The following is a 26,672-nucleotide window of genomic DNA, read 5'->3' on the forward strand; positions in this document are numbered from 1 at the left end:
AGGCTAGTATTTCTTTCAATAAGTAAGGTATGAGCTTTATGTTTTGTTCGAGAAGCTCCGACATTTGAAAGGTGCGTTTTAAGTAACACTTGAGTTTTGCGAGGTGTTCATTAATGAGTTGATAGGCTTTCTTTTTTTTTAGTGTGTGTGAGTAACTTGACTGTCAAGGTTATTGGTGAGAGGCCTATGGTAATGCGCATGTGTATTATTTAACCTTCTTTTTTTTATAAGTGTTCTTGAATTTTCTAAGGTTAAGCGCGTAGATTTTCAATTGGTGCATCATTTGCACTGAGAAGTGTTCGTAGTTCCCTTAGCGTGTGTCCTGTGCGGACGGAAGGAAGCAGAAGCTTTATGACTTGGTTGCTCGTGTGTTTTGAGGGCCGCCATATTCTCACTTCTCTAGTACGCGTGCGTGGAACGAGTTATTCGCAGACGCATATTTTTAAGGGTTCTGCGGTGTGCGTAAGTTACGCAAGTTTGGTTGTTCGTTTAGGGAACGTGTCCTGTATGGACTAGAGAAAGACACGTAAGTAAGCGTAATGGAACGTTTGCGTGCAACGCAAGCACGTGTTCAAAATAGGGACCACAAAGCTGGCACGATTCTGATTACGTACCTGTGGAGTTGACCAGACTGTTCAGTGGCACCAGTGTGTGCGATAAGTATGCCACTGTGATAGGGTAAGAACAGGCTGTTCGTGAAGTTAGGCTGCTTAAGTTATGTTTGGGTTTTGGAATTTGAGAGCCTTCGGTTTAGTTCTGCCACGATTCTGTGTAAACCTTTGCTCTTGTGAAGCACAGCAGTCAGATCTGGTTGAACTCAGGGGGAATGTGATTGCTCGCTTTGGGGGCACAAAATTTTGGGGCAAAACTTGGGGTTCCCAGTTGAGTGGCTTGCATTGAAATTTTGATGGGAAGCCTGGTAGGTTAACAGCTGATTCCGGGTGTTTGAACGCTGAGCGGTATTGTGTTGCTAGGATCGACTCCTCTGTGCCCGTTGTGAGATGGTTGCAGGCATTTCAAGTGTGCAGGGGTTGCAGAGAGCAAAGCCATCTTCTTGCTCGCTAGCCATTCTCTTCCTGCCCAGTGGTTGTCAGCACTGGCCAGGCGAGATTTTCTGGGCCATGGAGGAGCTGTTAGGATCGGCCTGCAGGGGTACTACTCTGCAAAGATATTTCAGCCCGCTGCACGTGCTTCGATCGACCTAAGGTGGTGGCACACTTCAGAGAACTGCGGACTACGGCAGCGTCAATCCACCAGGCGCCTCATTCGGAGAATCGGTGACGGCAGCAGGGCGGGCCACGTGTGGCGCCCAACGTATTGTTGGTTGATTTGCCGGGTCTTCATGGTCTCTCTCGGCAGTAAGAAGAGCTTCCACCAAAAGGGTGCTTTGCGGTGCATGGGCCCCAGGATTCGTCACAGTCTGCTGACACTCATGGTGACTACAGGAGAAAGGCAGCTCTGGAATTTAGAGGTGCAAGACAGTGGGCAACCGGCGGCCGTGCTGTGGGGGTCAGCTCCGAGTTCTGCAAAGGCTGGACGTAGGTTGGGGACCGTGAACCTCACGCAAAAAGTGCGTGTGTAATCCCTCGTGCAGAGAAGCGACTCGATGACTGGTCGAACATTCTCTTACCTAGGGAACTAGGGACCAATGGAGTGTTTATAAGCGGCTCTTGTCAGCTGCTAGTGTGTGCTCGTGAGCTGCGTGCTCGTCCGTGTGTTTGGAGCTTCGTGCTTGTATGTTGGATGCTTCGTCTTGCGTGCTCCATGTGGGAGCACGCCTAGTTCCTCTCTACGACCTTCAACCCTTAAAATGGTGGCAGCGGCGAGATCGTCCGACAACTCCTACAATTGGTAACAGCGGTGGGATCGTCCTCAAATCTTACAAGCCAGAAGCCACAATATCATCAGAAAAACATAGACAAATTTCCCACTTTGGACTACGGAGAATGGTGTACATCATTCTATGTGAGTGAAGCAGCACACTGACCAACTCGCGCAACTTTCCACATTACAGAATGATCACGTACTGCTCAAACATGGAAGGGGCATTACATAGGCCAAGTTCACAGAAACTGTCAGGTGTTATAAAGGCAGTTTTCTCCTTATCTGAATGCCAAGGGAATTTGCCAATAGCCAAACCTTAGCTCTGCGGAGGAGAAAAAGCCGAATGCAAGAAATCAATGACATCATGAATATGGGGAAGCGAGTATAGAGCCTTCTCAGTGACATTGAGATATCTGCAAAGAACCTCCAAGAGTTGGCTTTCTGCCTTAGAGGATAACAGGTGGAGCCAAGAACTAGACGACTCATCAATAACATTCTTCCTTAACATGTTGTTTACGTGTTGAGCAATAATTTCCGCTCTACCGATGAGACACTGTACGATTTTTGCCCAACAGGATGGGCAGACCCAGTGTGAATCATGTGATTAGTGTGGGACGCTGGCACACAAGCTTGTTTGACGCTCCGAGCAATATAAAATACTGTTGCATGCTTGGTGAGAACATGGTACGGAAATTGACGCCCTGCACCTCCACCAATACTATTGTGGTGAGACGAGTTTTTTTATGGGAGATGGTGAATGACGACAGCAGGAGGCCTAGGTGTCGAGCAGGTCACAGTTAGGGCCAAAGTCATCCTCTTTTACAAACCGTCTACCGTGGCATACCAAAATGTCAATATTGCAAATATGTGAATATGCTAATGTATCTATATAAGTATGTTTCCACTCCCAAATTTTTTAAGGGAGAATCATAGACCAAATTTATTTATTGGTGTGATTATCACCTTTCATAGTTTTGTTATTCAGCTGCTTCTACTTTATTATATTGCATTTCGTGCCCGTTCAGACTGGTGTCATTCTGAAAGGACATTGCCTTATATGTTGTACACTGTGGTCGCCAGCCACCGTTGGTCTTGGTCAAAAATTTAAAGCCTTCATAATTGCGTAAGATTTTCTTTATGACCTCATGCATATTATGCTTTTGCCTAGTTTCAGTTCCCATTGCTGTCAATGCCATTTCAATTCATCTCCTGTTCTCTGTACATACTGTGATGTTCCTATGTGCTCTAGAAGGCTTGCAAATTATGCTCGATGTGATCTGTCTCGCAACTATACAATGTTGGTACTAGGTAAATAGGAAGTTCCCACATAGATCTCTTGCAGCCACCCACCTCAGATTCTTTTTTTAACCCCTCTTGAAAACCTGCCATGAAAGACTTACTTGATAGGCTTGACGGTGTGGTCGATGAGCTATCAAGTGATTCATTAGTGGCTCAGTTGCAGTTGATTTTTCAACCACACTAACCAGACTCAACAGCGCAAGAAAATTGGCTTAGCGTGCCATACAAAAATGCCTATGCACACCTGAAGATATTTCTTGAGCTTCTGAAGGAGTAAGGTATCTAATGCAGCAATGATTATTGCCCATAAGTAGCATGAAAACAGCAACTGAGGTCGCATGGCTGCGATCAGAGAGGAAAAAAATGGGCTGGCTTTTCAAATTACAGTCATGTAACGTTCTTAGTCTCATTTTATTAAAATAAGTGTATAGCAGTTGTCTTTGGCGTAAACATTGTCAAGGATAAAATAGCACAATACACCGGACAGAGTAAGATGAAAGAATATGAGCACTCTCTCTCCTGTGTATTGCACTATTTTACACTTAACAATGCTATACAAACTGGCCTAGGCTTCTACACTGCTGAAACTAAACACTATGCATGAAAGTCAACATGGAATCAAAGAAATACCAAATTTGCAGTAAAGATATCCCAGCCAAACCAAAAACCCATTGTAAATGATGGTGATGTTTCCCAGACCTCCTAAATTTCGTGAGGATATCTACTGCTTGGTGCTGACAGAATGACAGGGAACAATATAAAAAAAAATTCTTCAGCCCTTCCGTTCTGCGAAGAAAGGCAAGCAGCGAAGCTGTGGTGTGTTTTATCTCAACGCATCTATGTATATATAGGTATCACCATCATCATCATCATGATCATTATAATTATAATTACTGAAGGACACAGACAACAAATACATCTTTTGACTGTAGAGGGATTTCTTCTTTTATAAAGTAGTGACGTGTGCAAGTACCACCAAATCGCAGTTGGTAATTCCACAATATTGCCAACTTCACAGTGAACTAACGAATTATGACAAGTAAATGAAACTCTGCATAATGATAGTCGTCTTAGTGGCGAACTTAAGTAGAATTTTTTTTCAGAGATACCTACATTATATTGAGAGCTACAAAGCATTCGTAAGAAACTGGAGACGAAAATTTTTTTGTGTCAACGCAACCCGCACACAGGCGAACATCGACCGCCTATATATATATATATATATATAGGCAGCTTTATACAGCCTGGCTGTAAAAAAGAACTGCGTGCTGCAGGGTAATGTGAACAAACCTGTTTGTAACCAATGAGTGTTAAATATTTCATATTGATATACTCACGATGACTTTGTGGTAAAAGCTAGCTACAAAAACATGAAATAGTTATTTTGCTCCTTTTTGGAATGTTATGCCAAGATGTCAACACAACTAATTAAAATTTTACAAAATATTAACGAAACAAGGAATAATTGGAAGAATTTTTTTGGTCCCCACCCTGTATGGTTACTTATGCTTGCAAATATACATCAAACCGGCTATCCAGTTTAACCGGAGGGAAGTGAATCCGGTCTCAAAAATCGGTTATCTGGATTTTAAGAAACAGATATTCAGAATATCTGGTTCATATAACCGGTTAGCCGGATATGCAAATATTTGAATCTACTATACTTTCTTGCTTAAAATAACCCAAGTGCCAGCCGTTTCAGTCCAAGTACCAGCGAATTTAATTCAGCTGCCACACATTTAATCTCAGCGCCAAATAATTTTATCTAAAGATGCATTTGCAGAGGTGTTCTAGGATATTCAAAATAATGACGAAATTTATAATTTTGCACCGACAAAACATAACTGAAGCGCTTTCTTGATGAGCGTTGTCATGTGACAACAAAAATGGTTTTCCCACGCGATACATGATCTAAATAATGCACTGTTCTGGACATTACTGCCATAAAGGGGTCATGTAGAATGCAGCTATTTGATGGTTTTGCTAACATGCATTGAAACAAAGGGGCATCCAGCAACAAACGGTTCATTTTTAAAGCTAATAAAAAACAGGCTGAAAAGAGCGTCAGGTGACCTCTCATCATTTTGTTTTCCACAAGGACCGTTGACATGGATATCAAATTGCGGTAACCCATGAACATAACAAGCAAGGTATTTCCTTCAGTGCGCTTGTGCGCACTCTTTCTGTCGCACCTTCCCTCTCCCCTTATCTTTTCTTTATATATATATATATATATATATATATATATATATATATATATATTTATATATATTTCTTTATATATTTCTTTTCTTTATTGGGCGTATTTCCCACGTGCAAAGAAAGAACTTTTGCCCAATGAATCGTCTCATTCAAAGACCGTGAAAAGAGCAATTGCATCGCTCTGCATGGAATCGGCGTTTCAAAAGTCGTGCCCGCACGAAATGCTTTTTAGCTTTGACTATCAGTTTCGCAGGTTATTGGCCGCCGGCTTCCCTTGCTCGGTCCTCGTAGCTGTCGCTGAAACCCTCAAGAAATTTGGCCCCCGACGAATGAAGGCTGCACCTGAACGCGTGAAGACCAAACCTGAGGTGATGCCTTACATTCATAAGGTTTCACACAACCTCAAAAAGGTGGCCAACAGGCACAACGTGCCGCTCGTTTTTTCTGCGCCAAACAAGTTGGCGAGGCTGTGCCCCCGCATCTGCGGTGAAGGTCAGCGCGGTTGCAAAAAGCAGCATGAAGATGTCTTCGTCAGGTGTGCCCTACGAATGATATACTTTATTCCCCTGTCCTGCAACAAGTGCTACATCGGGCAGACTCAATGACCGCTTAAGGGAACACTCTCAAAACTTAACAAAACAAGACAAACTTGCGTATTTAGTTTCGCATGTGATGGTTTGCGAGTGCGTGTCACGGTTCAAAGAAGCAAAGGTTCTGGGCAGAAGTGCAAGCGCTAAAGCTAGAGTTTTGCTGGAAGCTTTCCACATAAAAAAAAAAGGCGGGTCTGTGCATCAGCGATGTTTCAATAAATTTGTACTCGGCTGAGCGCACACTTCTGGGGAAATTCGAAAAACCTTAACGTATGGCTTTTCTTCAATTGGTCATGTGTTCACTTCTTGCTGCTTGGGTGTTTTATCATTTCACTTCGCGTGCATGTTTTCGATATTGCGATAAAGAATGCTGGTGCAGTTCGGTTGTGCGCATGTGTTGTGATTCTCTTAAATATATAGAACTTTTTCGAAAAATAAACCAGTTGTCAGTAGCATTTCTTCGTCGTCGTGTCGTCTTTTCATCGTGTGTCCGTCCTTTTTAGCGCTACCATCAGTTTTAAAGAATATATTTCCGAGCGTGAATAAACCCGGTGTTCTTCGGCTGGAACGACTGTCTCGTTCACTATGGGAAGGGCGTTGCCTCCGCCCGTCAACCATCGTAACAGTGGCGACGAGAACCCCCATGGATACGCAACAGCGACCGGGCACCAGCCATGACACGAAAATGCCCATCAGCCTAGCTGCGGCCATGGCCCTCAAGCTTCCGGATTTTATAGAGGACACAGATAGGTGGCAGGCATATCTCGTAAAAGTCGACGCTTACTTTGAAGCAAACGAGGTTACAGACGACGCCAAGAAGAGAGCCTTGTTGGTTGCGGCGTTAGGATCTAGGACCATGGAGATTCTTTGCAGTAGAGTTGCACCTAGAAAACCGAGCTCGCTAAGCTATGAAGAAGTCGTTTCAACCTTGAATAAGCACTATGATCCATCTCCTAACAAGATATCAGAAAGTTTCAAGTTCTTTCATCGAAGCCAACAAGAAGGAGAGTCTATGCAGCTGTTTATCGTAGAGATTAATAGAAATAGCCCATAACTGCAATTTCTCTTCGATGTTGCAGCAAATGCTGAGGGATCGCATCGTTTGCAGAGTGCGGTCGAAAAACTTGCAGAAACAGCTACTAGCGAAGAAGGATTTGACTCTTGCGGAAGCCGAAGCACTTGCTCTAGCAGCAGAAAGGGCAGAGCTAGCTTCGCAACAGATGAACAGTCAAGGTGACGCCATCGATGGGCTCAACTTTCAGCGGAAAGGGGAACCCGCAATATCAAGGAATTAACCGAGTATGTCAGTGCAACAATTTAGCTGCTGTAGCAGACAAGGGCATCAAGCCATTGCGTGCTCGCTGCGAAGGCGCCGGTGTTAGAAATGCGGGCGACAAGGCCACTTGGCGCGAGTATGCTCGCGAACAGTTCCCACCCATCGAACCTTGGCGATAACTGAATGTTCAGCTGAAATTGAAGACAGCGGCAGCAATGCATTTCAAATATGGTCAGTAAAAAGTAATGAATGTCTGGTTCCGGCCACACAGAAACTTGTCACGTGAAATGGAAATCCACTGAAGATTATAATCGACACTGGTTCGCCTGTCTGCGTGGTGCCTAAAGCAATATACGAAGCTCATCGTCATAACTGGCCACAGTTCTGTGAGGCTGCGCTAACCCTTTCATGTTACCTTGGAAAGCTACCAGTGCTGGGCGTTCTGCAAATGCAATCTTCCTATAAGTCTGCGACAGTTGACTGCAATCTCGTGGTGTTGAACTGCGAAGGCCCTAGCCTTTGTGGCTGTGACTTACTGCAGAAACTCGAAATAAAAGGGGCGCCGCTTCTTGAGATCACGTCGCAGTCAACCGAAGTGAAGCTGGAGAGCCAAGGAGCAGTACCCGTGATGGAGCAGTACGCTGACCTTTTCACGGAGGGGCTGGGACTCATCAAGGGGCCACCCGAACGGCTGCATATAAAGGACTGAGCAACACCAAGGTTCTGCAAGGCAAGAAACATTCAGTTCGCTCTGTTAGACAAAGTCTCCGCCGAGTTAGACCGACTCGTGGCCGTAGGCATTATCTCGCTTGTTTCCTATGCAGAATGGGCCACCCCGGTGGTTCCCGTATTAAAAAGCGATGGGACAGTTCGCATCTGTGGTGATATTAAAGTAACACTGAACCCTGTTTGTGAAATGGAAAGGTATCCTCTACCCATAGTAGACGACATTTTCGCTACGCTTCGCGAAGGACAGCAGTTCAGCATCTTGGATTTACGCGATGCCTACAACCAAATTCTTCTAGACGAAGATTCGCGTAAATTAGCTGTTATAAACACACACAAGGGCCTCTGCTATAATCAACTGCCATTTGGAATCGCGTCTGCACCTCCAATATTTCAAAAACGATTGAGTATGTTCTGCAAGGTCTTCCAGGGGTTCAAGCGTACTTAGATGATGTCTTAATAGCAGATGTGAAGGATCAGCCAAATACGCATCTGCAAGCAGTTCTGCAGTGTTTCCGGGAATACGGCATAAAGCTACGGGTGGACAAGTGCCGAATAGGCGAACCGTCCGTTACGTATCTAGGACATAGGATTGATGCCGCAGGGCTGCACCCGTCAGAGAAGAACATCGAGGCAATTAAGCTGGCTCCGACTCCTCGAAACGTTACGGAGCTTTGGTCCTTTTGGGGCATGCTCACTTTTTACAACAAATTCTTGCCTAATCTGTCCACGCTCCTCAGCCCCTTATAACGACTTGTGGAAAAGAAATCGAAATGGTCTCGGGAAGGGCCTGAGGATGAGGCATTCCGGAAGGCTAAAGCCGCATTGTGTTCCACTCCGGTGCTGACTCACTTCGACTCCGCAAAAGAGCAATTTTTGGAGGCTGATGCGTCACCCTACGGCATGGGAGCGGCCTTATTCCATCGCATTGCAGGACAGTATCAGCCCCTAGGATCCCGATCTCGGACGCTCACTGCCGCAGAAAAGAATTATTCGCAGATTGAGCATGAGGCATTAGCTCTCGTCTACAGTGTCACGAGGTTCCGAGATTATTTGCTGGGCAGGCAATTCACACTAATAACTGACCACCAGCCATTGTTGGGTCTCCTAAGAGCGGACAGGCAAACGCCGGTTATGGCCGCTGCCCGCATTCAGCGATGGGCAATCATACTCGAGGTCTACCGATATCGACTGCAACATAAGCCTGGAAAATTCATGTGCAATGCCGATGCTCTGAGCCGCCTACCTCAACCGTTACAGGACGAAGCAGACCAGGAGGATGAGGCCCAAATTGTACTGACCCTGGACCAGCGGGATCAGCCTGCCATGCCGTTAAAGGAACTCAAAGCACTCGCTGTCGCTGATGAGGTACTCTCACAGGTAGGCAAGTACACACGGGAAGGTTGGCCGTGCAGTTTTGACATGGAAATGAAAGATGGTAGAGTTCTACAAAAAGCAGCATGAGCTGTCTGTTACTGAAGAAGTGCTCTACTGGAGTCATCGCCTTGTAGTGCCGACAAATGCACGAGGGAAGCTGCTAAAGCTACTACATGCAGCCCACCAAGGCGTGTCCACTATGAAGGCAAAAGCCAGGTCTTTATTTTGGTGGCCCGGCTTAGACTACGACATCGAGCGCATTGCAGCGACCTGCCACAACTGCGTGCAAATGTTACCGATGCCTCAGGCAAAAGAACCAGTAAGTGGGCCCGATACGCGCGAAAGGTGGTCGCGCTTGCATATTGACTATGTGGGACCAATCAAAGGGAAAATAATTCTGGTAGTCGTCGATTCACACACAAAGTGGATTGAGGCAGTACCCATGTCGCAGGCTGATGCTCACAGCATCATTAATGCCCTCAGGACAATATTTAGCCGTTTCGGTATACCGCGCACGGTCGTGTCCGACAACGGGATGCCATTCACAGCATGGGAGTTCGAGCAGTTTATGAAGCGAAATGGAATAGTGCATATTCGGGCACCTCCCTATCACCCCCACAGTAATGGCCTAGTCGAGCGAGCCGTGCGCACCATCAAAGAAGGCTTGAAGAAGATAGGAGGCGGTTGCATCATAACATCGTTGACCCGGCTGTTTTGCAATTATCGAAACGCACCACACCAAGGAGGCCCTTCTCCTTCAGAGATGCTATTAGGATACCGGTTGCGCACAAGACTGGACATGTCTTTTCCTTGCAGAGCCTGTCCTGCCAAAGATGTGAGTGACTAAAGCTGGAACATTGCACCTGGAGATTATGTGTACGTGCAAAATTACGGCATCAGCGATAATTGGGCCCCAGGCACTGTGGAAGCTACTTCCGGCGCTCGCCTCCTGGATGTTAAGACTGCGGACGGCTTTGTCCGCCGCCACTTGGATCAAGTTCGTAAGCGGAGCACAGGTGAGACCCCAGTAGCCGTCGACCTGTTGAGGCTTCCTACAACGGGTTCCCCGGTATTAAAGGAACCAAGGACCTCTGAAACATCTGAGAGAATACCAGAAGCGCAACCTCAGGAGCTACGTCACTCCACACGATCAAAGAAACCGTTGTGCGTATTGGTTACTAAGGGTGAAGAAATGCGGTAACCCATGAACATGACAAGCAAGCTATTTCCTTCAGTGCGCAGGTGCGTACTCTTTCTGTCACACCTTCCCTCTCCCCTTGTCTTTTCTTTATATTATTACGTGAAGGTGAAGCCGAATACTATTTACAATTTATGTACAGGAAAGCTCACGGAGGCCAAAATGGCGACGCTATATCAAACGGGCACACACGTCGTCTTCGTCCTCCTCAGTGCAGCCACACTGTGGTGGCTGTTCTGTAGCATCACCCCCGGCTGTAGAAGCACCGTCCCGGTGCTTAATCTACATATCTGCAGTGAAAGGTGTGTGGTATCGCTTTAGTCTGGCCATGTGAACAATGTCACTTGCAGCCGACGATGACGCTGAGAGGTCGGCGGGGACGTCTTCATAAGTGACATCGGTCACTTGTCGTACCACACGGTATGGGCCAGTGTAGCGCGACAGCAGCTTTTCAGAAAGGCCCACACGTTGAATGGGTGACCAGAGAAGCACCAGAGAAACCGGAAAAAAGTGCACGTCACGATGGTGGAAATCATAGAGGCATCTCTGATGCTCCTGTGAGACCTCAAGACGGGTGCGGGCGAGCTGGCGCACGTGGTCGGCATGTGCAATCACGTCACTGGCGTATCCAGTGGCGGAACGTGTGGCCGAGGGCAGCAAAGTGTCCAAGGGCAACACGGGTTCTCGGCCATATAGGAGATAGAATGGTGAATAGCCGGTGGTGTCGTGACGCAATGAATTATATGCAACATCACATATGGTAAGTGAAGATCCCAATCGTGGTGGTCGGTCGCAACGTACTTCGAAAGCATGTCGGTGATGGTCCGGTTGAGGCGCTCCGTGAGGCCGTTGGTCTGTGGGTGGTAGGACGTGCTGAACTTGTGCTTTGTCGAGCAGGAGCGGAGGATGTCCTCGACGACTGCCGACAGAAAGCTGCGGCCACGGTCAGTGAGTAATTGGCGCGGAGCACCGTGCACTAAAATGATGTCATAGAGCAGAAAGGTTAAAAATTAAATTATGGGGTTTTACGTGCCAAAACCACTTTCCGATTATGAGGCACGCCGTAGTGGAGGACTCCGGAAATTTCGACCACCTGGGGTTTTTAACGTGCACCTAAATCTAAGTACACGGGTGTTTTCGCATTTAGCCCCCATATAAATGCGGCCGCCGTGGCCGAGATTCGATCCCGCGACCTCGTGCTCAGCAGCCTAACACCATAGCCACTGGAGCAACCACAACGGGTAGCAGAAAGTCAGCAACGTCAGTAGCGCAACTTGTCGGGAGGGCTCTGGTGATTGCGTACCGCGTAGCATAATCGGTAGCCACGGCGACCCATTTATTTCCGGAGCCCGAGAGAGGAAATGGTCCAAGAAGGTCTAGACCAACACGGAAAAAGGGTTCGTGTGGGATGTCGATCGGCTGGAGACATCCAGCTGGAGGTGTGGAGGGCTTCCGGCACTGACAGGGCTAACAAGCGGCAACGTAGCGCCGCAAATCATATTGACCGCAAAAAAGACGGGGACAGAGGAAGAAAACACATAAACAGCACGGGCGGTAAACTTTCAACTGTTTTATTCCCTGGCTCCCTGGCAATGCCTGTCGCTGTGCACCTCTTTTTGAGGAGATAAAGATTCTGGGGAGAAGCCATGACCAGACTGCACGTGAACTGATGGAGGCTTACCACATAAAAAAGAAAGGCCAAGATTGTGTCAGCGATACCTCCATTAGGTTGTTTCAAGCGGAAATAGATTTTTTTGATAATTGGTTGCCACGTTAAGCTGATGTGCATTCTTGTTTGCTGCGATCTGCGCATGTTCTTTTTGCCTATATATGCCCACTGGCTGCTATGAATAAAACAGTTGAAAGTTTACCGCCCGTGCTGTTTATGTGTTTGCTTTCTCTGTCCCCGTCTTTTTTGCGGTCAATATGATTTGCAGTAAATACCAACTAGGCCAAACTGAAGTTCTTCTGTAGCGCCGCACGGAGCGGGCGAGACCCGGCCAAAAGAATCGACGGCGTACACGGTCGTATGTGCGCGAGACGCCCAAGTGTCCAGCCAAGGGAGCATCGTGAAGTTGCTGGAGGACAGTCGAACGCAGGTGCGATGGAATGACAAGCAGAATGTCAAGGCCGTGTGGATCAAAATTGCGGCGGTATAATGCCCCCTCCTTAAGGAGAAACATCCAGAGAGAGGCGTCGCCAGGAGTTGACTCCAGACGATCGATGAGGGCTCAAAATGAAGGATCACGCCGTTGCTCATTGCCGATTTGAAGCAACTGGGACACAGAGAAAACGCAAGCGATGGCGTCCGCATCAGCCGGTTCGTCGACGGGGTAGCGGGACAAACAATCGGCATCCTGGTGCAAGCGTCCCGTCTTATATACCACTGGCTGTTTAATTTCCGTGCATTTAGTATGCATGTTGTTACGATTCACTGTGTGCGGCTATGAATGGAACGGATGCCAAGCGCCCGAGACGACGTGCCCGCTTGTCACGCTCCTCAACATGAAAAGACTTGTCCATTGGGGGTGTGAGACAGGATTATGCACAGAGCAAATCCCACTCTCCGTTGTACTACATTCTCCCTCTACGCCGGGGAGTACTATCACTTCGAATTCCTCTATGCGGGTTGCCCAGTGGATTGACCAATGTGTTGACGCGACGTGACCTATGCTCCCCACCACACCAGTGAGTGGTGTTTCCTCATATTCCTGTGTGTGGATTGCAAGTGAGTGGCTTTTCTCCATATTACTCTGTGTTTTCTGTGTCTCTGTCATTTGTTTATTTCGCATTTTCTCAGTTCTTCGCTTCCTATCTTCTTCTCCTCTTCTCTTTTCATTCCCTTCTCGCGAAAGAGTAGGCAGGCGTTGTGCCCCTCTCAGTCACACTTGTCAGGTTACTCTCTCCCTGTTTCTTTTGCGTGTATGTTTCCATACCTAATAATACTAATATTAATAATGCGTGGGCTGACCAGTGTGGTGACAAGGCCCTCAACCAGGGAGCAAGAGAGAGTGAAGTTGCCGAAATGGTGTAGCGTATAAGAAGGTAGGCGAGACGCCACGAACAGATTTCTGTCCATGCATGCAGGGGCACGCACGCAGAACATTCGCTCACCCATAATGATGCATTAAACTTCTCATATTTGCCTTTGCATCATATTGTCTTTCCTGCCGGACCCTCTCTGATGATGCTCAATCTGGTTTGAACTCCAAGTAGATGCCATTGAAGGTCGCCGAAACCCTGTCCACGTGACGTCTATGTTTGTGAATCACCGGTCCCATGAGGGCGCGTGACACTCTTTAACATGTGGTCTGACATGCTCTTCGTGGGTACCATTGCAGAGTGTCTTCAAAGCCAGTTCGTATAATATTCAAGAATAAGGAAGCTAAAATAAATTTAAAATATGATTGCGAAGCACCCATGGGCACGCGAAAGTTATGTGGGGTCACGTGGTACCCTTCACCGGCTGTCTGAGGTTCGCGATGTGGGTGCCATTGCATAGCTTTTGATTTTCGGGTTCGCTTCATATCTATGTTGGCATGGTTGTAAATTAACCATGGGCTTGCACAAGTTACCTGATGTTACACGACCCTTTTTCTCGTGATCTGAAGTATGCGACGTGCTTGCTGTCGCGCAGCTTCTTTGAAGCCGGTTGGTTTGGTATCCATGTCAGTATAGTTGGGAATGACCCATGAGCCTGGCGAAAGATACGCAGTCACGCATCACCGTTTCCCACGTCGTTTGACGTTCCCTATGTGTGTACTATTGCATAGCTTTTGATTTTCCTGTTCGTTAGATATCCATGTCGGCATCATTGATAATTACCCATGGTCTGGCTAGAGTTACGTGATGTCATGTGACTTGTTGCAGACCTTGTTCGAAGTCCGAACATTTGATATCCATGTCAGTATGATTGGGAATCACGCATGGGCCAGCGAAATATACGTGAGGTTACGGGACAGTCTCTCCCACATGATTTGACGTTCGCTATGTGTGTACCATCGCATAGTTCTTGCGATTCCCGTTCGTTTGACACCCATCTCGCTGTGTTTGTGAATCACATGTGGGCTTCCGAAAATCACGCAAGGTCACATGACATCCTTCACCACGTGGTCTAGCGTACCTTTCGTGGGTACTATCACAGAGCTCCTTCGAAACCGATCGTATGATATCTATGTCAATATAGATGAGAATCAGGAATATGCTTACGAATGTTACATAGCATCCTGTCACACCCTCTTCCACGTGATCTCAGATGCGTTACGTGGTTATAATTGCAGAGATTGTTCGAAGCCTGTTCATTTGATATCTATGTCAATGGGCCTTGTAGAAAACAAAATGATGAGAGGTCACATAATGCTCTTTTCAGCCTGTTTTTATCAGCTTACAAATCAACAGTTTGCTGCTGGATGTCCCTTTGTTTCAATGCATGTCGTCAAAGACATCAAATAGCTAGGTTTTGCATGACCTGTTCACGGCAGTAATATAATGTCCATATCAGTGCAATATGTCGATGATATATCACACGCGAAAAGCACTTCTGTAGTCCCATTACTATGCTTTTCAATAAAGCTGTTTGGTCAGCGCAAAATTATAGCATTTCGTTGTTTTGAACTGCTATAACACCTCCGCAAATGCAGCTTTGTATTAAAGTCATTGGCGTTAGGATTAAAATATGTGGCGTGTAGTATACATTATTTGGCGCTGGGATTAAACTGACTGGCGCTTCGACTAAAATAGCTGGCGCTTGGAATAATTTGAGGGAGAAAAACTGTAGTACTATTTTAGAGAGCACAGCAATTCAGAAAGATAAATTTAGCGAACGAAAGGTAAGGAGGTTAACGAGATAGGATATCTGACCCGTGCGAGCGTTTGCAAAACTAACTACAAATAGTTGAGAGAAAGAGAGGTAATTTGGGCGAAAGTACAGATGAACAAATACCAGGGTATCCGAATATCCGGTTACTAATAACCTAATAACCAACCGAATAACCGATCATTCCAGTTTTCTGATTTTCAAATTCGAATAACCAGTGAATCAAATAATCGGATAACTGGTTTTTCTACAAAACCAGTTTGATGTTGCTGCACTAATGGTTACTACGTTTTCAAATTTATGTACACAAATATTCATTTAATTCTTTATCATCCCGCCCTCAACACCACCACTGGTGACCAATCCAGCCCTGTGGCAAAAAAGTTTGAAGACCCCAGATCTACAACACCAATAAATGAACCATCGCGTTTGCGTGATATAACACAGCGTCCCAAGAATATTTTCTTTTCATGTTCTTATTTCATTGTAATGCATTTCATGGCATCACACTGTAGAAAATTTAGCTCCTGCACAGTACAAGTCTCCCCATACACAGAGAACAAGAGCAGACTAGACATATTGAAAAACTATACAGTGGTGCATGTTGGATGTGTGTGAAATAGCCCTGGCAGTAAGAGAGACAAAATTTTGTGTTTGGCAGCAAAGAGCTGTCTCTGTACAGAGGCAAATCATGTGTTACCTCAGTGAGATTACTGAGGTTCTTTCAGTCACCATCTGCCCAATAGGGACCTGTGTAGAACAACCTGGAAACATTCTCACACAGTAGGGCAGTAGAGTGGCAAGTTGGGCTAGATGGTGGATGTTAATCTTGTAAAAAGGGGGGTGTTTTGCTCAAAACACACGGACAACAGAAGTAGAAGTGGACGGTACATGCACAGTCACAAGTCAGTTCTGCAGAAAGATTGAAAATATTTCTCAAAAAGGAGAATTCACTTCAAAGTAGCGCATAAGCTGCAACCCATACATCACAAAGAAAGCTTCATAGTTCTGGAGATCAAACACAAGACCATCTCTTTTGTTTTATTCCTTTTCTTTTATGCTATGCTAGAAAGGGCACTTCAGAGGCTCTCCAGAAGAACATCAAAATTGTCTCAAGGAATGCTTTTCTTCCAGAAGGCTAGACAAAATTGAGCAAGTAAACAGTTTAAATTTTGATTTTGAGAAGTACCTGCTCAGAGGGAAATTATGCCTTGCTCTTAGAAAATATGCATTTTTGCACAAGGGTTCTTAGGTGGACTAGTTGGTTTACATACGTTATCGAGAAATAGTGCAGACAACAGGACAGGTGAAAACGGACAGGTACGAACCGAGTCTTTATTCGAAGTGACACAGTTTATAAGGCAGAGGACACAAAGGGCCCACCGCTATCTGTAAGTGACTTTGCCGGACGGCACAGAAACGCGGTAAAATATCAAACATTGCCCTGTCCATTGTCACCTGTCCCGTAGTCTGACCTGTCTCACCATAACGCATTTTCACTTCCATGTCTCTGCACATTCGGTCAAACAAACAACTAATTGCCCTAGCTGCTCATTGTCTCCCACTTCCATGTGCAGCAGGTAAACATCATGGAAACAAAAGTGCCACTGCCTTCTTAACCATGCTTGCCACACATTCAAGATGGCAACCAATTTTTTGTCCAGGCCTTGCCTGCAGCATGCAAGCCCTAAGCTTCTTGAAAATCAGCCAATGATGTTCGGGCCCATGGCCTGAAAATTCCAAAGGCGGGCAAGGACACTCGTGCCTCCACAAAGAATGTGACGCTCCTATGCTGTCGATCCATCCTTTGCAACCAGATCAAAGAAGGCAAGAAATACTGAAGCATTGAGTGCTGGTTTTGAGTGAGCTGCTTCGCCCTGTGGTGCTTGAGGCACCACTTGCAATCCACTCCGCTGCCCGTCACAACGTCAGAGCCAGTGCTGGAGTCGATCAGAGTTTGCAAAGGCTTATGGGAAAGCATTGGTAGAAATAATGCGGCAAGGAAAAAGAATGAACAGGTGCTCACAGATTTATAAACTAGTTCATATGGAGAAAAAAATAAGCCTTACTTAATATACAGCGAAGTGCCATGTTGGAAAACAACAGCATGTTTCGTTTTCGTGCACTGCATGTGGAAAATAGATTGGTTAGAAAGATTAATTCAAGCAGTTCGTACAAACTTGTCCAGCTGTAAAGCCTATTATGAGAATGCAGGGAGCACAGCTAGTTTGCACTCCGGTACAGTATGCTAAACTGTCTCACAGTCATGGCCACATGCACCACTCAAGTCACACACTGTCAAAAGACCTCAACCAACAATACAGGAAGCTGTTCTGGTAGTGACAAACTGCCTTGATTGCGCTCTTGTTGTAAAGCTTCAGGCAGTTACGCTGTTCATTGCCTCCAATCCTAAGCCTTTTTCATGGCAATCTTCCATTTTCATTGACAAACACTGACCTTCTCCTCCGTGACATTTACCAAATGCTCCCCTAATCTCAGATGATTCCCATCCCAACTTGTGCTTTTTGCATGAACCATTGTTGAGTTTACTCCCAGTTCTGACAAAACATCACCACCACCCCATGAACGCATGACATGACCCTCACTATTATCGAACGTGCTTTTTGCGCTCCCTCGATTCAAGCCATAACCTCTCTATGTTCAAGCAATCATTTAGGTCGCGAATATAATTTTGCGTGATGACATAGATCGATCTCTGGCCGCATTTCAAAATAAAGCCTAGTCAGCAGCGGAAGAGTGTGGAGGAAAAAATCTGAAAAGTGTGCGCGCCCTGAATCGCGAGCACAAGTAGCCATCGCCAAATTCCCCTGAGCAAGAGTATACGGACCAGGGATCCTGCCTATGAGAGTAACTTGAGGACACGCGTCAATCTGCAAACACCCCAGCTGTCGCGCTGCGTTCTCGGCGGCCAGAACCCATGGGCCGCCCTGTTTCATTTCCCCCCAGAAGCAGTCAAAACGCAATCAATAAAACTAATGCCTCGACTTTGGCACGTTAGCTCTGATCGCCGGGCTCAAACAGCTGCTCGTTGTACCTCGCATATTTGGCGCGCAGAACGTCGCGAACCACACATCCGGTCGGGAGAGACCCGACGCTCTACGGATAAGCCGGCACGACTCGCTACGTCTCTCCATAGAACAATGAACTTCCGTCCCTCTTACTCAAAGAACCAGCGATCGCCGCCGGAGAAACACCACCCGACCGAGCATGCTGGTGACATCGTGCCTAAAGGTTACATAACTCAGAAAACTAAACTGTGTTGAACACGAAAAATGGTAAGTGCATTGCACATTGTCAAATATACGACACTAAGTACGAAAAACAAATTATTAACGGCACAGACTACCCGCCGTGGTTGCTCAGTGGCTATGGTGTTGGGCTGCTGAGTCCGAGGTCGCGGGTTCGAATCCCGGCCACGGCGGCCGCATTTCGATAGGGGCGAAAACATCTGCGTACTTAGATTTAGGTGCACGTTAAAGAACCCTAGCTGGTCTAAATTTCCGGAGTCCCTCACTACGGCGTGCCTCATAATCAGAAAGTGGTTTTGGCACGCAAAGCCCCAATTTTTACGGCACAGACTGAGAACCTGCTGTGTCAAGGAGCGGCCTTCAGACCACAATTAATGCAACACATACTTCATTATTGCACCTTTTGCAAAATTCTATAACTGTGGGGCGCCAATGAATGGAGCCATATAACAAGACGCAAAGCCGCTTCGGTTAGCATGCAAATTTAGCGACGGTAACATAAGCAAAGCTTTTATCGCTGCCCTACCATACGCCTCGCGGAGTAAGGCATTTATACGAACCTGACGCAGTCGGCACTGAGTTCCACGAACACCGCAAAGTCACCAGCGTTCTGATTCAAAACGAATATTTCTAAAATGTGGGTTAATAAGTAGCCGTCATGGAGACACTGTTGTTTCCGAGAGCGAGAAAGCAGAACTATCGATTGCAGTATGCTATTGGGGGCGAGGACTTACGGAGTCGCCATCTGTCGGAAATGTGCTTCCTTGCGTAGTATGAGCGTTGGTATGAGCGTAGGTATGAGGGATCACGCGGCGCGCTCCTCATAGGTTTCGCTTTCGCTTACGGCGCTCAATAAAGGCCGTGTCTGCTGTGACCGGGGCACAGCAGACGAAAGGTGCCCGAAATGTCTACGTTCATTTATGGCGTCACGTCCGCATAACCTATGATGTCACATCTGCTTATTTTCATGGCGTCTGTTACGGAGCCGGCTGTGCTGCGAAGCGGTCCGTATTCCGTATTCCTTGCCCCGGGATTGCCCCGAAACCAAAAAGGTGCGCTTTGCACCGCGGTGGCGGCGCACTGCGGAGGGTCAACGTCGACGACAAAACTGCACCCCTTGCAGGGTGCTTGCATGCAGCGCCACTTTACCCCTGGCGCGCAAAACGTGCGCGAACACGCGCGCGCGCACATTTTGTTGTTTGCAGGTGCTGAGCATCCGCGGCAAGCGCTCGAACCTTGTCAAACGGCGTGCTCCGACATACCTGGTTGCAAGCAAACTCCAATGGATATTATAATTAATCCTGACGACCCGTTCAACGAACCTGTCCACTTTAAGTCGCTCTTCACCACATTGTTTTTGGACGAGGTCGATCAGCATGTACGTCGTCTTCGCTCTTAGACGAACTTGAAGAAAGCTCATCGATTGCGGCAACTACTAGCGCTTCCTTTCTCATTGCCGACATCTCCACTAGCTAACTCCGTCGCAAGGAGCTATCGGGCCAGAGCGTCTGCGGTTCTGCAGTCGGCCGTGCGCGCGCGCGTCCCGCAGTGCTTGCTGGGATTGCACCCCGGCGCGCCCTATGGGTAGCTTGTCCTCTAGAGTCAGTACAGTAACTCTATGCTTCAAGGTGTCCTGTCTCTACGAGAACGATGCCAATCCGAATCCACAATATACCGGCATTCCCATGCATACCACAGCGCAGCAGCGCCAGATTTCCCTCTAGGTAATGTAGTCAGTGATGTAGTGAGAAACTCTATGCCTCCGTGGTGGCCACGCTCGTTACGTAGGCTGCTATGTCGACTCTTTTTCATGAGTGTCTGTGACAGAGAAAACCTATGCACGGTGCTCCTACGGCTGTATAGATTGTGAACACGTCATGGTCAGATCTGCCGAATTTTGAGGCTGAACAGTTTTACCAAGGACATATGTCGCCCTTTCGTCGGTGAATATTGCAGTGGTAAGTACGGCAAGTGGGCCAGTAGCACCCCGTGCTTACCTAGTGCTGGTAATTAAAGTCTCATTTCGAGCCGACCTAGTTGGAATTGATTCATCGTGGACCTTTAGCGCTATACGCTACACAAACGGGGACGAAGAAAGATGCACCAGGACGAGCGCTTTCTAAGTTTCACGATGAATTAATGTGAGGTGACTTATAGTGATTAACTGTTCGATGAGAAAATCTGTTACAGGCGTTCAGCGACGCTGCATTTACGTGGGCGCCTTGCACTTTTGTCAGAACGAGCAGCCAAGTGCCGCCAAACGTCAGTTTTGCGCTTGAGATACCCCCTGCTTTTCCGTTTTTCAGATCGACATGAACGTTAGCATCGCAGACATTTGCCAGAACACGCGCATGGGACGCGAATGCGCTCTCTTGGGCAACTACGAGTCGGCCATCGTGTACTACCAAGGCGTCATACAGCAGATACACCGACTTGTGCAGACCACAACTGGAGATCCCATGCGCAAGGAGCGCTGGCAGCAGGTGCGTAAGCGGAGTTCTGTCTGTCTGACTTGACTAATAATCGCATCTCTTATGTCATCTGTCGCTAGTAGGCTAAAAGTTTTTCAAGCGTGGCCATTTCACATTCTGTGACTGGAGCGAAAAATATCTGTGCTCATTTCGCATGATTGCGATTTCACCAATGCGGCTGGTGGGGACACGTTTGTTTTCACAACTCATCCGTCTAGGGCGGGCCTTGTGCGTCGCCACCTTCAGCGACGTCACGTACGCGGCAGTTAAAATTATTTTGCTGTTGATTGTTTGTGTAAGTTTTCATATAGCCGGGTACCACTTTAGCAAAAAGGAGAGGCCCCGCCCATATGACCCAAGCTTGACAGCCTATTGCCTCCCCGACTAAAATATTCCCACTCAAAAACCGTGCTTCTAAAATGCGTAATTCTCGGTATAACTAAGGACTTGGATTTTGATGACTGGCTTGGCAGAGCTCGTGATTGGAATGCTACAGCACATGCCGGATCGCGAGAGAAAAATAACCTCGTGCCTTCTACAACGCTGCGTGTCGTCTGCTTTTTAGCTTCATGACAAGGGACACAAGTAGAAAGAGCAGCTTGGCATGGCTTTTGTGCTGGTTGACATGTACAAGGCACATTTACAACTCGTTTTCTGAGCTTAAAATGAATCGGTTGCTATTTAACGAGCACTTAAAAAGAACAATGTATTTATTGAGACCATTACAAACTTGGGGCAAGAAGACAATCGAGGCTGGAAAGGTGCAAAAATGCTTCATTCATCGTTTTAAATAAATGCTCATGGTTTTAAGTAACATAACATTTGCTTTTCTTTTAGTTTTGTGTTTTCACAAACTTATCTTCAAGACTATGATAGGCCTTTTTTTTTGTTCCTTCTCACGTGTTTTGCAAGCCTGCAATCTCGTTAGTTCGTGCATGGCATTCAGTGCGAGTTTTCGGCCATGGAGCCCAGTGAGGTGACATTAAGACACGATCCTGTGTTGCCAAACGAGTCTTGTGTCACCTCGATGTCCACACCACCAAGGAGCCTCAACTAGAAGAGTGGCCACATCATGAATAGCGATTCACACAACAACATGACTTTCCACTGCTACACGTATTGGCATAACAGGGAGCCTGAATGCAGCATAGAGGACATGAACAAGTTTGTCGCCGAGATGCTCTTTGTCAGGGAAATCACAGTGTTCAGGGAGAGGAGGGAGGTCAAAGCTTCGCATTTTTCGGGTGGCAAACTGTCGACGCCCTCGCATAAGTGCCCACGAAATGCAGAGAAAAGATGATGAGCAAAACGAGAACAAGGTGAAAGCAGGAGCCAAAGTTTCGACAAGTGGACTTATCTTTTTCAAGGCCTTGAAGAAAAAGAAACGTTGGCTCCTGCTTTCACCTTGTTCTCGTTTTGCTCATCGTCTTGAATTTCCATCTCCCGACTTCCCTCTGTTTTCCATAGAGAAAAGAAGATGCAACATGAAGTATGACAGCTTCACATTGTGCACGCTGAGGTCATGTACGCACGATTTCCTTTGCCGCAACGAGATACCTACAGTCGAGAAAGTACTATATTTTCCGGTCTATAAGTCGCACCCCCCTCAACACGACTGTTTTTTCAAAAGAAAAGAAAAAACATGTATAAGTTGCACCGGTGTATAAGACGCACCGGTGTCCAGACAGAACTAATTTTTCAAAAATGGTTTATTGATACACACAGATGGCATGTACTCACAGACGGCGTTTAGGCAAAGCCATCAAAGGCTTCTTCCTTCGAGTCGCTAACAAATAATTCAGCAACTTCAAGTGGGAGTTCCGCCGGCACATCACTGTCATCCTCAGACTCACTGATGTCTTCTTCGCCAAGATCGTCACCACTCCTGAGCAGGATGAGTCTGGCCTTTGAGAACCCAGCTACAACTGTTTTTGTAGAAATCGAGTCCCAAGCATTGGAGACTCACTTGACCACCTCTCCAAACGTTACGTGTCTCATGCGTCCTGTATTCGTAAAACAGTGGTCACCCTCGTACTTCCACGACTCCCAGATGTGTCGCAACTTTGCTTTGAAACTGCGGTACACAGAAATGTCCAGCGGCTGCAGCATCTTCGCCATGCCACCTGGTATCACCACGGGGACACAGTTCTTCGCACTAATCTTCTTTTTTATGGAATCCGTGATGTGTGCATGCATACTGTCCATCACGAGCATTCCCTGAAAAAATCCGTTAGGTCGATGCGAAAAACATTTGTCGAGCCATAGACTCATCATATCCTCATCCATCCATCCTTCGGCATTGGCCTGTACCACTACAGCGGGAGGAAAGGAGTCTTTTGGTAGCGTCTTCTGCTTGAAAATTAATATGGGAGCCAGCTCCATACCGTCTGCACAGCAGGCGAGAACAACAGGGAAGTTCGATGTTTCATGGCCAGTTGTCCTCACCAGTATAGCTTTTCCCCTTTCTCGGCTACGCTCCTCCCAAGGGGAATATCAAACGTAATCGGGACTTCTTCCATGTTTACAATTTGGCTTGCGTAGATGTTCTTGGTCACGATTCCTTCTTTGACAAATGCACTGAAGTTCTCCAGTTCCTGAAAGTCGTCAGGGAGCTTCTGGCACATCATCGTCCGCAATCTCATCACCAACTTATTACGCCGCATAAAGCGAAAACACCACGATGGAGCGCCCGTAAATCCAACAGTATTCATCTCTGTTCCAAGGGTCTTCGCCTTGAGATGGAGCTGCACTGTCGACAGCAACCTGCCTTCAGCTCGTTGCACGAGTACCTATACGCGCTGATGATCCTCGAGCTCCGGCCTGCGTGCTCTCTTGCTGCGGTTCGCCTTCTTAGGCGATTTCATTGTTTGGAGCACGCTGGCGGTTTCACGCCAGTCGCGTATAATTTTCTCGTTAACCTCATACTGTGTTCCTGCAGCCGAGTTTCCATGTTCTTGTGCAAATGCAACTGCACCCAACTTGAATTGCGCGTCGTAACTTTTTCGCCTCGCAAGCGGCATCATGGTTAGCGAGAAATATGACACGACAGATGCTACACATGTGAAGCACTCCGCAACGATTAGTGCAATGAAGGTGTCATGGCATTTCGTTTTTGCTAGCCAATTTGATGTTACTCTGAATTTCTTCTGAAATGTAGTTACTGTGCGTGGCAAAAGGTGGTGCGTGGTTGTGGCATGTCATCATCAAATTGTTTGGTTTAACATCCCGAAGCGACACATGGGCTATGAGGGATGCCGTAGTAGTGGGCTTCGGATTCATTTAGACCATAGAGCTGTGTCTCTTAACGTACGAAGACGTCGCACAGCACAGAGGCACCTTTTCAAGCACGGACCACACACAGGCGCCAGGAACCGAATTCATTCCATACATAAGTCGCACCGTCGAAAATGTCATTAAAAGAACTGCGACTTATACACCGAAACATATAGTAACTAACGAGTTCTCGAAGCATATGGATCTCCCATCACTGAAGCGGTGTACTGTGCGTCGCCTGCTTGTCGAGATTGGATTCAAGCATGAGAAGAAAAGCCGCAACTCACTGCTTATCAACCAGTATGACATTGCTGAATGGCAGAATTTCTATCTTCGTGACATGGAATGCTACCGGGCAGAAGGTCGAAATATCTTCTTTTCGAAGAGATGTGGGTGACGACGGGACACACTCGGCCAATCGTGTGGACAGACACTATGGTGCAGAAGCGCGGACGCCTGTACACTCGAGCAAATGGCCTGTCAATGGGTCGGAAACAACCTTCTGGGAAAGGCCAGTGCCTGATTATGACGCACATTGGCAGTGAGGATGGCTTCATCGAGGGCTGCTTGGATGTATTCCAAGGCCAGAAAACAGGCAATTGCTTCGAGGAATGGTTCAGTAACGTTCTGCAGAAGTTGCCACCTGGTAGCATCTTTTTTTTGGGCAATGCACCTTACCATACCCGGCGAAAAGAGAAGTTGCCAACGATGGCTTGAAAGAAGCAAACAATATAGGAGTGACTCAAAAGCAAGAACATCGCCTGCAGTGAAAGGATGGTGAAAAAGCAGCTGCTTGAGTTGGTGGCATCTGCAAAGTCATGCTTTCTGAGCTAATTCTTAGACAATGCAGCTGAAAGGGCCAGTTGCATTGCACTCGAGCTCCCGCCATAGCACTGCGACTTTAATCCCATTGAGCTCGTGTGGGCGAAAGTAAGGAATGGCATTGCTGTGTACAACAGAGACTTCAGACCTCTTGAGGGAAAAAAATCAAGCATGCAACAGCAGAAGACTGAAGACTGCACCATGTGATGGACTTGGAGGCAAAGTTCAGACGTGACACGTCTGGCGAGTGACCACATCCAACTCATCGTCATCGAACTGGGTAAAGATGACACTGAAGAAAGTGACTCCGACTGCGAGCTGTCTGGCATTGAGCCACTGAACAAAGCAGAACAGCTTCTTATCAATAAAAGAACCGCCCTAGGGCTACCAAAATTTTGTCAGGGGGTTCACATCAGCCAAGCATCCTCCCGTGACCCCTCAAATAAATAAGCAGTTCATTTGGTCGCACTATCCTTTTAATGGAAGTTCACTTCTGGGAAAGCAACATCCTGCACAGTTGGTGCTCAATTTAAGTATTGGCATGGAAACACGCTTAAATGCTGGCAAACCTGAATGCAAACACAATTGTTAAACCTGAATAACTATGTGGGGCCCAAAATGCTCATTTGGGCTTTTTTCCTGTCCAGCTTGACAGTCCAGCTTGACAGGCCCTATGGTGAAAATGTAGTAGTAGTCAACGTGAAATTGGCAGCTACTGTTAGCAGCCTGCACACCAAAGCACGTTCATGTGGTTTCATTGTTTATTTTGGTTATCTGGCACAGTTAAGTTAAGTGAATAAGAGAAGAGTTATAAAACATCCTGCTTAGTGAGCGCAATAATACTCATTCAGGCAGCCACCGTCACGCTTGACGGGCCCCTTGGTGAAATAGCAGTAGTCAAGGGCATGCTTGAAAAGCACCGTTAGCATTCTGCACTTCAAATTGCAATAAAATCGTAGCCATTGTTTAATTTGTTTATCTGACTGGGCAAGTAACATGAATATAAGCATAATTTTCAACCCTGAATAACTCTGCTCCCATTTTTTGTACCGAAAAATGCTGAGTAAAGTTGAATGTGTTTTGCTGAGGCACTTTGTTCATTGCACAAGCTGTAGGCAAAGCGACGGCCAGGTTCAGACAATGAAATTGGTAAACTAATAAATGGTGAAAGTTGCAAAAGCTCTCAGTGCACTGCTTCACTGATAAAGGCCTTTGCTTCACTGATAAAGGCCTTTGCTACAATGAAAAAGGCCTTTGCTACAATGAAAGTGTCGGACAGGAAATGAAACCCCACCGCACAATGTTATACGTGTTGCACAATGTTATTCTTGTCGAAAATTTGTACCACCAAATGTGATGGACAGCGAAACTGTCTGTTTACTAAGACTGGAAGCATAAAAAAATGCAACAACATAGCAAGGTGCTGTTTCACAATATGGCACCCTTTCATGTGCACTTCTGGTGAGCTGCCGCATGCACTGATGCATAGACACAGGAACAGGGGGCAAGCGGCAATGTTGATGTGCAAC

The 26,672-nt window shown here is 46.7% G+C and overlaps 2 protein-coding genes across 6 annotated transcripts in view; one reads left to right on the forward strand and one right to left on the reverse strand.

Annotated features, from left to right (window-relative positions):
* The window catches only part of LOC126521192 (intermembrane lipid transfer protein VPS13A-like), an 820,642-nt gene extending 801,357 nt beyond the window's left edge, over positions 1-19,285 (reverse strand). Inside the window, exon 1 of the mRNA XM_050169804.3 lies at positions 19,138-19,285. The gene's annotated coding sequence lies outside the window, so the exon portion shown is untranslated. The remainder of the gene's footprint in view (positions 1-19,137) is intronic.
* A 1,041-nt stretch (positions 19,286-20,326) lies between these two features.
* Kat60 (katanin p60) overlaps positions 20,327-26,672 on the forward strand; it is a 131,329-nt gene continuing 124,983 nt past the window's right edge. For 3 of the 5 annotated variants that reach the window (XR_008610291.2, XM_055065740.2, XM_055065741.2), the window contains exons 1-2: positions 20,327-20,535; positions 20,884-21,060. Coding sequence is in view for 4 of the 5 variants with exons in the window: in XM_055065740.2 (XP_054921715.1) it covers positions 20,890-21,060 (171 nt within the window). In the remaining variant the exon portion in view is untranslated. Of the gene's footprint in view, positions 20,536-20,623; positions 20,724-20,883; positions 21,061-26,672 lie in introns of those variants that run through there. The other 2 variants (XM_050169807.3, XM_055065739.2) reach the window with 2 other exon arrangements.

This window comes from Dermacentor andersoni, chromosome 6 (genome assembly GCF_023375885.2).
Source record: "Dermacentor andersoni chromosome 6, qqDerAnde1_hic_scaffold, whole genome shotgun sequence".
Lineage (NCBI taxonomy): Eukaryota > Metazoa > Arthropoda > Arachnida > Ixodida > Ixodidae > Dermacentor > Dermacentor andersoni.